The following is a 12,106-nucleotide window of genomic DNA, read 5'->3' on the forward strand; positions in this document are numbered from 1 at the left end:
AATAGGTCACTTTCAAAGTTCTTTTCTGAGCCATTTATATCTTCTCATCATCTTTCATACTCCAATTGTGTCCATCTTTCTACTAGCCATCTCTAGCTGTGTGTTTCCTAGACATGTCAAACTCATGTCCAAAACAATATGCATGTATTAATCTTTCTTTAAAACTTCTCGTAGTGCCCCTTTTTCTTTTGAGGATTTCACCATCCTTTCATTAACCCAGGTTTGTAATCATCTTTAATTCCTAATTTTAATTCATCACATTCAATGACTTTACAAATATTGTAAATCCTACTTTCACAACATATCATATCCTATTTTTTTCATTCATATGGCCTCTTCTTTAGTTCCTCCTCATAATGTTACATGCATTCACTAATTATGAAATGACTCCTATTTCAGTAATTGATTACTTTCTGTCCATTTATATCGTTAGTTTCATTATTTACAGTCAGATGTTTGCCAGATCTGACAATTGATTTTCTTGACCTTTATATCCAAAAGTGTGGTGATTTCGGATGTGAGGCTTCTGAAACATAGGATTACAGATTTAGAGTTGGAAAAGATAATAGAGATCATTTAGCCGAAATCATTTATTTTTTTATTTTATTTTATTTTATTTTATAATAACTTTTTATTGACAGAACCCATGCCAGGGTAATTTTTTTACAACATTATTCCTTGCACTCGCTTCTGTTCTGATTTTTCCCCTCCCTCTCTCCACTCCCTCCCCTAAATGGCAAGCAGTCCTATACATGTTAAATATGTTGCAGTATATCCTAGATACAATATATGTTTGCAGAACCAAACAGTTCTCTTGTTGCACAGGGAGAATTGGATTCAGAAGGTAAAAATAACTCGGGAAGAAAAACAAAAATGCAAATAGTTTACATTCATTTCCCAGTGTTCTTTCTTTGGGTGTAGCTGCTTCTGTCCATCATTTATCAATTGAAACTGAGTTAGGCCTCTTTGTCAAAGAAATCCACTTCCATCAAAATACATCCTCATACAATATCGTTGTTGAAGTGTATAATGATCTCTTGGTTCTGCTCATTTCATCAGTTCATGTACGTCTCTCCAAGCCTCTCTGTATTCATCCTGCTGGTCATTTCTTACAGAACAATAATATTCCATAACATTCATATACCACAATTTACCCATCCATTCTCCTATTGATGGACATCCATTCAATTTCCAGTTTCTAGCCACTTCAAACAGGGCTGCCACAAACATTTTGGCACATACAGGTCCCTTTCCCTTCTTTAGTATCTCTTTGGGATATAAGCTCAGAAGTAACACTGCTGGATCAAAGGGTATGCATAGTTTGATAACTTTTTGGGCATAATTCCAGATTGCTCTCCAGAATGGTTGGATTTGTTCACAACTCCACCAACAATGCATAAGTGTCACAGTTTTCCCGCATCCCCTCCAACATTGATCATTATTTTTTCCTGTCTTCTTAGCCAATCTGACAGGTGTATAGTGGTATCCCAGAGTTGTCTTAATTTGCATTTCTCTGATCAATAGTGATTTGGAACACTCTTTCATATGAGTGGTAATAGTTTCAATTTCATCATCTGAAAATTGTCTTTTCATATCCTTTGACCATTTATCAATTGGAGAATGGCTTGATTTCTTATAAATTTGAGTCAATTCTCTATATATTTTGGAAATGAGGCCTTTATCAGAACCTTTAACTGTGAAGATGTTTTCCCAGTTTGTTGCTTCCCTTCTAATCTTGTTTGCATTAGTTTTGTTTGTACAAAGACTTTTTAATTTGATATAATCAAAATTTTCTATTTTGTGATCAGGAATGGTCTCTAGTTCATCTTTGGTCACAAATTTCTTTCTCCTCCACAAGTCTGAGTGATAAACTATCCTATGTTCCTCTAATTTATTTATAATCTCATTTTTTATGCCTAGATCATGGACCCATCTTGATCTAATCTTGGTATATGGTGTTAAGTGTGGGTCCATGCCTAATTTCTGCCATACTAATTTCCAGTTATACCAGCAGTTTTTATCAAATAATGAATTCTTATCCCAAAAGTTAGGATCTTTGGGTTTGTCAAACACTAGATTGCTATAGTTGACTATTCTGTCTTATGAACCTAACCTATTCCACTGATCAACTAAACTATTTCTTAGCCAATACCAAATGCCAAACCATTTATTTTGTAGCTGAGGAAACTTGTGACTTACTAGCCTACAATCTCAAGTGATATTTGAACAAGGTCCTGTGTAACTTGAGTCAGTGCTCTATTTACTGTGTAATGCTATTGAAAGACTTTTGAACTTTTAATTTCTTAATCTTGAATCCTAATTTTGACTGTTCATCTTTCTGCCCGATTTTTTGTGAAGTCACTATACGTTTATAGTAACTTGATTTGAAGTATTAATTCACTTCAACAAATTTGGGAGGCAATATGCTACATTGCGAAGAGCAATAGATTTGGAGTCCAGTTTGAATTCTGGCTTTGTGATTAACTATGTGTGTGATCTTGGGCAAATCACTTAAAAGTCACATCTGAGGCTTTTTTGTTCAATCTAGTGATGTGTAAAGAATTGAGGGTACTTGTATTAAAGAGATGATTCAGTACTCTGCATATTTTTGGTTTAGCCAAAACAAATTTTTATTATTTGTGTGAGCAAAGAACTGAGTCATGGACAGTCAAACGTGTCATAACTGCATTCCTCATCATAGTTTATTATATAAATAACTTTGATCTTTGAAAAAAAGATATGGGAAGTACAAAGGTGGCAGTTTGATAAGAGTATGTAATTCTGGTAAAGGCTCAATGACTAAGTGAGAGCTCTGGAATTTTCTGAGAAAGGTAAAATATTAATGGATAATTTTGATTATAGCAAATTGAATGAGTGCTTTCCATTATGTGTATTGCCTAGAGACAACCAGATTTCTCATAGGAGGATAATTACCTATTCATAACCTGCTGTCAAGTTCTTTAGAAATACAACTAGATAAGATAGGCCTAAAGATCTGATTCCACACTTGTCAACAATTTTCCCCCCTTTCTCTTAATTAGTTAATGGCTGCATTAGCTGCTGTTGGACCACCTAATCCTCGTGCAGATCCAGAATGCTGCAGTATCTTGCATGGTCTGGTTGCAGCAGTGGAAACTCTTTGCAAAATTACTGAATATCAACATGAGGCTCGCACTATGCTGATGGAGAATGCAGAACGTGTTGGAAATAGAGGACGAATAATCTGTATTACTAATGCAAAAAGGTGTGAAATTTCCAAGCAAATAAAATAATTTGCTTATTTGCATTTTTGTTAAAAATGCTCCAGAAATAAATTAAGTTCAAAGTAGTCCTTTTGTTTCAGAGGTTATATCTTTTATGCCAAAATTACTATTGAGTTTTTTAAAAGAGATTTTTAAAGTAGAAATTGATTTTTAAAATACAAATATTGTTCAGTCTATTTCTTTGGAATTGGCAGCATTTTCTAGCATTAAGCTATTTATAGTGGTATTTTAAAAAAAAATTCTAAATCCTTCTATCATTAAAAATGTTGTATCCTTAATAAAATGGATTGAATTTTTCTAAAAACTAGTTTTCTTAAAGTGAGGTCTCATCATCTTTGTCTTTTTAATCCATAGTGATAGTCATGTACGAATGCTTGAGGATTGTGTTCAAGAAACCATTCATGAACATAACAAACTTGCTGCTAATTCAGATCAGTGAGTATAAACCACAAAGAGCATGGGTGTATATTTAACAGAACCCTGGGGAATAACAATTATGTATTTTAAAGATGAAAAAAACAGTAAAGTCCTTACCTAATTGAACATATTTCTCATATACATTTTTTGACTTGCTCTCTTTTCATTTCCCCCAATGTTTTCATAACCATTGATACTTGTTTTGTAGCTGTTCCCTTCTTAAAGAGGGGAAAAGAGCTGAAAGGTAAAACTCTAAAAATATCTTCTGTTAGAAATAGTTTTCTTAGCCTTAACAGTACTATTTCTTACAAATTTTAAGAGAACAGCAAATTGCCAGCAATGCTACTGGTCTTATGCTCTTGGAGTTTAAGTGCCTAATTGTTATTGTGGGGGTAAAGTATGAGAAACTTTGTCTAGTTATTGCCAGTGAATCATTAGGGAAAGATTTATTGATAAAAACTTTTTCTCTTCTTTTAGCATAAAAATATCTTTATATTTTTTCTGTAAAAGCATCTGTTGTAAACATCCAAGAAATTGTTACAGGTTTATCTTCTGATTTGTCTTCCCATGCACAACAATTCAGTTCTTAGTTGTACATTGTTAAATTCTTATTAATTTATCATAATTATCAAACTTGAATGAACATGCATAGTTCTTAAATATTTAGTCTTTAAAATAACCATAATATTTACTCTGGTACTTTTTATCCTTTGCAAATTTAATGGAAAATACAAAATGGGATAAATTTAGCTTTTTTCATATAAAGAAAATATATGTTGTATAACAATAATGTTATCTCTTAAGTCTTATGCAGATCCAAAAGTGTGAATTAGTTTTGATTCATACGTACCCAGTTGGTGAAGATAGTCTTGTGTCAGATCGTCCTAAAAAGGAGGTAAGGTGTTAAGTAAAAGGAAAGATTATGGATTGTAAATAATACACAGTGAGTATGAAGTTTACGTTAAACATTGACTACATATACAATTGAAACCACATACAATATAACTATATACAATGAAAAACTTATTCCTTAGAAATCATGCCTGAAGAAAAAAAGTATTGTTAAATCTGTTTTCCTATTATATGCTCACATGATATTGTTTTGGCTTAATTGTACTTGAAATTGTGAAAGCAGAATTCTGTTGATGAAGGTAGATCTAAATAATTTTTAAAACAAGCCACATCTTTTTTAGTCATAAGATTGACTGGAAAGTTCAAAGAATGTAAAATTCTTTCAAGCTTACATGCCACCGTAAAGGCTCTTCATTAATAAAGTATATCCTTTGAATACTGTAAAGATACTCTCCATCTTTAAGTGATGTGACAATAAAAATAAACTTTGACCCTCTGTTGATATTAAGCAAGATATAAAACAACATGTATTTTTGCCAAAAATGTTCCACTATTATCAAAGAAATAAGCAAAAAAGCCAGATTGGCAAACCAATGAATTGGGTACTTTGTGATGTCAAGAGAAATGGAGGAATCCCCAGTAGACCCTTCAGGATATACTTAGTGGGGGCCACTGGAATATGCAAGATGGGCAGACATAAATGGTAATATACATTGTTGGAGAGAATATATTGATGAGATCACAGATTTTCTTGAATGAATTTGTGATCTAATATGTTAAAGGCCTACAATTAATATTTTCTTGATACTGAGGAAAAGGAAGACTAAATTTAAATAATATCTACTTAGCATCTTCTTTTTAAAGAGAATTATTTTGATCTATCTCTACCTAGAGTTTTTAATGTATTTATATTACCATTTGAAACTGACAATAATACAGTAAGTAATGATTATAATAGTTAATAATTGTGTAATGTTTAAAAGACATGCAAAGTACTTTATGTCATCTCATTTGGTCCTTACAAGAATCCTGTAAAGTAGGTGTTATAATTATCCCCTTTTCACAGATGAGGAAACTGAGGCTTACAGAGGTGAATTGATTTGCCCAGCATCACAAAGATAATAAGTATCTGATTCAGGATTCAAACTCAGGTCTTCTAGACCAGCACACTATCCACTGCATCACTTTGCTAACTCTCTTTTGTCATCTTCAAAATTATTTCTCATGAGAAAAGTTAAACAAAGCTAGTAATTCAAATCACAATATGGTATCTTACCTTTACATTTATATTGGTTTTAGGTTTCCGCAGTGTGGTTCTTTATTCCATTGGTGCAGATTGGAGCATTCTGTACTTGAGTGGATGGTTTTAATAAGTTATTTTGGACAACACATATTAAAAACGTATTTTATTGATGACATTTTGTTTTTGCATCACAGTAATTTCCAGATAAAGCAACTTTCTCCTCTCCTCCCAGTGTTAGCTCATCCTTTGTAACTTATAAAAGTATTTAAAAAATAACTAGTACTCTGACCATATTTGACACTGATTGTAGCCCTTTGCACCTTTAATTCCTGTCTTCTCTTCTGCTTTCCTGGACCAAGAAAATATCATTGCAGTTACTCATCATTCAACTTTTTATCAATTTTTTTTTTATGTTATTGCTTAGTAACATATTCTGATTCCTTTTTATAATGAGGTTTATCTGAATCCCTCTTTTTCTGTTTGTTGCACAATATCCTATCACAGAATTAAACTCCTTAAGTGTAGAGATTCCTCCTCTTTAGCCCCTTCTGTATTTGCATCCTGTTCACAGAAACATTTAAAAAATACTTATTGATCTCTATAACCCTATACTTAGTTGTGGAAAAATGTTGCCGTTCATATTTGGTACTTATATTTGTACTAATATTTATAGTTAATTGTTTAAATCTAAGCTTAGGGTATGAATCCTAGATCAAAGGATATGAAGAATTGTCCTTTCTCTGGAATAATTCCAGATTGTTTTGCACAAAAGGTTGCATTACATCCCAAATCCACCAACCAGTATTTTAGTATACTTGTCTTTCCACCCCCTTCCTATACTGTTTCTGTTTATCCTCTTTGCCAATTGATAGCTGTAAGGTGAAATCCCAGAAGTTTTTTTGTGAGGCAGTTGGGGTTAAGTGACTTGCCCAGGGTCACATAGCTAGTAAGCATTAAATTTGAACTCAGATCCTCCTGACTCCAGGGCTGATACTCTATCCATTGTGCCATTTAGTTGTCCACTAAAATTGTTTTAAATCACTTTCCTTTTATTAGTGACATGAAATGTTTATTTTAAACTCTCAGACTATTCCCAGTAGAAGGATGTAAGCAATGAACCCCTCATTTTGTAGACAAATTTTTCTCCTTGACAATCCTCCTAAAAAATCATTTTATTATATGTTTTGTTTTCCATTTTTATTTTTTCTTTAATTCCATTTATACTTGAAACCAAGAAAACTTAGAAACAAAATAAATGGTAATGTTAATTACATGGGTTTTAATTTTTTTAATTCTTTAAAACAGTTTTAGAAATGTGTTTTAAAAATTAGCGACAGATTCAAATTCATTAATACTCTATTGCCATTTATTTTTTGTAGTTATCTCCAGTTTTAACCAGCGAAGTGCATAGTGTTCGAGCAGGACGGCATCTTGCTACTAAATTGAACATTTTAGTACAGCAACACTTTGATTTGGCTTCTACCACTATTACCAATATACCAATGAAGGTAAGATGAAAATTTTTATCATTTTGGAGAGGGACTGTATTCCTATTTTTAAAAATTATTTTGAAGTTTATTGTTTATTTTAATTGGATCTTTGCATTTTTTTTCTCTCTATATCATATTTTCTTTTTTTGCTAGCCCACATTCACTGTATGTGACCAGGTCAGTAACTATTGATATATGCTTTGAAGGATCACAGAACAAAATGCAACATTGTTATTTCACCAATTAAGATTAGGCTATGTAAATTTTTTTTTTGTTCATATTATTTTGTACAAAATTTAATCTGTAAATCTCATATTATTACTATGTCTGTGATTCTTTTCTTGATAGCTGTGTTACTAGATTTTCCTGATTTTTTTGTGCATTCTGGTGGAGCTTTTCTTTCCCCTGTAATTTTCTTAACCATTTAACATAACGATGTTAATAACTAATAGGTACTGATCACAAAGTAATAGGCCATTATTTTCAGTTGGTTTATTGCTTCCTAATGTTAGGAAGAGTTGCATTTTTGTAAGTTTATTATTCAGTTCAACAAGATGCTAGGAATACTGAACCAAATAAAATGATTTCTGCCCCAATTCTAATCCTATGAAGGGCTGGAGGTGGATTTCTTAGAATTCTTGTTTCCTTTACTTATCAATGCCAATTATTCCATCATTAAGTTGTGATTTAATTATCTACTTTGTTTTTGTTTTTGTTTTTTGCTATCACACTCTGAACGATAGAATGAGAAACTCACATGAGGCTTTTTAGCTATTCTTGTATTGAGAAGGAAAAATTAATACTTGTTGAATTACATTGGCTAGATCCTCACTGGAAAATGTATGCTTCCCTCAGAATCTGTTGTATGTAGCAGTTAGCAAATATAGTGGAACTGATTTGCATTAATGTCTTAAATATAAATTCAGTGTACATTATGACAAAAAAAAATTTCAGGTTGGCAGATAGTATACTTGTTGTTTACTTTATTGATAGGATTTGCGTGCTGTTGATGTGAAAGTTTTCTACTTTGGACTTTTAGAATACAGTGTGCTGGAATCTGTGTTCACTTTTATGAACACAAGTTCCTAGATGATGATTCTGTATTTGCTAATTGATGTATTATGGTGCTTGCTCATCTGTTGCAGCTATTTAAAGATGCTATTCAATTTTGAATAAATGGCCATTTCACTTGATTCAGTTGCATCTGCCTCTTCTTGATATTTGAGAAGTTGAAAAACTTGAGCTGGGAATCAGAATTAGGTTAAAATTCTAAGGCTGCATCTTATTACTTAGGTAACTTTACTTTATTTGTCTGATCCTTTGTGGCCTGTTGTTGAAAAAAAAAGATAGTTATATCTGTTCAGATATAAATTTGTTCAGAGAATTATTAAGAATACCAAATTGGATAATATTTTAAAAGGTATTTTGTAAGTTGTAGAAACATAAGGTGTTATGATTTTGGTAAACCTAACTTTTTTCATATAATCTTTTAATATTAAACAGTGCCCAAGAAGCAATACTAGTTAGAGTGATTGGAAGCAAAAGAAATTCTTAGCCAGTGCTGTCAAACTCAAATAGAAAAAGAGGTCATTAAACCCTGTATAAAGATTCTTACAGGTGCATATTGACTTACAAAGCCACATAGTAACATTAATATTTTATTGTATCTTTATTTATTTTGTTAATTATTTTCCAATTACATTTTAATCTAATTCTTCTATATTTGGTAGTGTTGTAGGTCAGATGTAGCCTTGATACCTTTACTTCAGTACTTCCAGAGGCAGCAGCTTCTTTTAGTTCTGATATAATAGCTGTGAAATTATTTTTCCTGAAATCCTTGAGAATTATTTTTCTTGATTAGATTCCATGTTGGGGGAAAAATTATTGCATCTTTAAATACGTCACTGAGCAAACCACTGCAAAGTTAGAACTTACCCTTTTCTAATGTAGTTGATCATTTAAAGCAAAAGCCAAAATTTTTAATTATTTAATATGAGAAAACTGATTTTTAAATGTCTCCAATTAAAGGAAGAACAACATGCCAATACATCTGCCAACTATGATGTGGAATTACTTCATCATAAAGAAGCCCATGTAGATTTCTTAAAAAGTGGTAAGTAAAATATAGTAATTTTTTTTTGATAGATTTATAATAGCGGAACATTTGAAATTGTGACATGCTAAAACTCCTTGTACATTTCTTAGACCTGGGAGCTAATCTTTAAAATCAGTCATTCAGCAAACTCTTAAGGGCCTATTTTGCAAAATACTATTGGTTCCTAGCAGTTTACAATTTTCTTTAAAATAAAAATCTCAACGTGTTAAGTAATTTTTTTAAATGTAGTTTTAAAATCTCTGTGTGATTGCCTTATTGTCATTTTGCTTTCCATTTATTAATAATTGTCTTCTGTAGTCTAATTCTTTGGGTAACAGGCTATTGTATTTTTTTTTTTAAATTAAATAACTTTTTATTGACAGAACCCATGCCAGGGTAATTTTTTACAGCATTATCCGGCACTCACTTCTGTTCCGATTTTTCCCCTCCCTCAGATGGCAAGCAGTCCTTTACATGTTAAATAGGTTACAGTACATCCTAGATACAGTATATGTGTGCAGAACCGAATAGTTCTCTTGTTGAACAGGGAGAATTGGATTCAGAAGGTATAAATAACCCGGGAAGAAAAACAAAAATGCAAGCAGTTTATATTCATTTTCCAGTGTTCTTTCTTTGGGGTAGCTGCTTCTATCTATCCTTGATCAATTAAAACTGAATTAGTTCTCTTTATTGAAGAGATCCACTTCCATCAGAATACATCCTCAAACAGTATCGTTGTTGAGGTATATAATGATCTCCTGGTTCTGCTCATTTCACTTAGCATCAGTTCGTGTAAGTCTCGCCAGTCCTCTCTGTATTCATCCTGCTGATCATTTCTTACAGAACAATAATATTCCATAACTGAACCATAGCTTCCTTGTAGCACATACACAAATGTGAATAGTTTGCTAGGAACCACTTCTAGTTACAGCAAATTGTATCCTAAAGCTCGTGTATTCTGCTGTGCTGACAGACAAGTACTGACTCTATGTAAATGCTAGTTGTTATCACTGTTAAAATTATCATTATTTCTTAATATATAGTAATATTCATTGTAAGATTTTTTTCATCCATTTCTCATTTGGTAGAAACATCGTTTCTAATTCTCTGCTATCACAAAGTGCACATTGACATAAAAATATATAGGACCTTCATTTTTGTCTTTGACTTCTTTAGGGGTCCTTCCTTAGCTAACATTTATATAGTGTCTACTCAGGGCTGTGCTAACCATTTTATAATTTTTATCTCATTTGATTATGACAGTCCTGCAAATTTGGTACTATTGTTATCTTTTTTACAGTTGAGGAAAATGAGACAGACAGATTCAGTGATTTCCCTAGGGTCAAATAGTAGGTATCTGAGGCTGCATTTGAACTTCAAGTTTGCCTCAATATAGGCCTAGTGTTCTCTCCACTGTGTTTTAGATTATATTCTATTGGAGGAGAATAACAGTTACACCTGGGTAGGAGGAGGAGGAAGTACAAAGTAAATTGGAGAGAGATGAGGAGGAAGAGGAAGAAAATAGAATTTAGTGAGGTGGAAGGATCTGTCTAGATTTCCTAGAGTCACATCATTTGTTTTCCTTCATTGGTATGTAAGCTCCTTGAGAACAGATGTTTTCATTTTTGCTTTTGTGTTTACAGATTTTAGGACATTATATGACAGAATGTGCTCAATAAATGTTTGATGAATTGAATTTACACACACACACACACACACACACAACTACACAAAGGATGTGAAAACAAGAGTGTTAGAGGTTAAAATTTGGATCCGTGGTAGTAGTAGTTATTGGAGCTTCCAATAAGGGAATTCCTTCTAGAAATGCAAATCTGCAAATTTTTTGTGATTTATAATTTGCTTAGTTGCCTGGGGACTCCGAGAGATTAAGCCACTTGTCTGGCTGGTATGTATCAGAGGTAGGACTTGAACTCAACTCATCCTGATTCTGAGGTTAGCTTGACATCCACTTCATTAGGCCTCTGAGGGCTTGCATCCCAGACTTGGAAGATAATCTGGGCCAAGAACAGAATTGGAAGTAAAATGTCATATAAGGACTTTAGAAGTTGAAGTTTATCAGGAATGAGAGGAGAAAGAATCTGACTACTTCTGCAATTCCTAGACTGCCTTTGGGGAAGTCTCTGGCCACTTAGATGCCTTTTGTCTTTAGTGTGGCCATGAATAGGACAGTTCAGAGCAAGAGCTCAGTGAAGATCCTCTGCTAGTGCTCTAGAAATTGCCCAGGTTCTCATTGTCTCATGCAACAGTATTTGAGGACTCTGTGCTTCAAGTCCTATTAACCTGTAATCTGATTCCCCAAAAGGTCTGTGGATAGATTTCAAAGGGATCTATGAACTTTAATAAGTTTATTTCAGGATAATTGTGGGATTTTATTTGTTAGTTTATAATCTATGTATTTTATTTTATGCTTGTGAAAACATTCTGAGAAAAATCACTAGGCTTGAATGGGCTGCCCTTGCAGGGCTCTATAATTAAGCAGAAATGAAAAATCGTATGCTCTCATCCATTAGTCTTTCAGCTTTCCTTTTCAAGAAGGCTCTTGCTTTTCAGACATAATATACTTGTTCGCTATTGCTTCACAATGCAGCTCTTCTCTTTAGTCTGATACTCTGCATCTTATCAGAATGGGTTACTTGCTCTTCCCACTATATGATTATCCATCTTCTGCCTCTTTGCTTTTCCTCATGCCTGGTTTGAATGCTCTTCCTCCCCATTTCTGACTTTG

At 32.8% G+C, this 12,106-nt stretch overlaps 1 protein-coding gene across 2 annotated transcripts in view; it reads left to right on the forward strand.

The window, feature by feature from the left end:
• INTS13 (integrator complex subunit 13) overlaps nucleotides 1-12,106 on the forward strand; it is a 31,996-nt gene that overhangs the window by 6,924 nt on the left and 12,966 nt on the right. For both annotated transcript variants that reach the window (XM_051962193.1, XM_051962192.1), the window contains 5 exons: nucleotides 3,042-3,244; nucleotides 3,618-3,698; nucleotides 4,485-4,575; nucleotides 7,155-7,283; nucleotides 9,294-9,378. In XM_051962193.1, coding sequence (XP_051818153.1) covers nucleotides 3,042-3,244; nucleotides 3,618-3,698; nucleotides 4,485-4,575; nucleotides 7,155-7,283; nucleotides 9,294-9,378 — 589 coding nt within the window. The remainder of the gene's footprint in view (nucleotides 1-3,041; nucleotides 3,245-3,617; nucleotides 3,699-4,484; nucleotides 4,576-7,154; nucleotides 7,284-9,293; nucleotides 9,379-12,106) is intronic.

The sequence above is a fragment of the Antechinus flavipes genome, chromosome 5 (genome assembly GCF_016432865.1).
Source record: "Antechinus flavipes isolate AdamAnt ecotype Samford, QLD, Australia chromosome 5, AdamAnt_v2, whole genome shotgun sequence".
NCBI classification, from domain to species: Eukaryota; Metazoa; Chordata; class Mammalia; order Dasyuromorphia; family Dasyuridae; genus Antechinus; species Antechinus flavipes.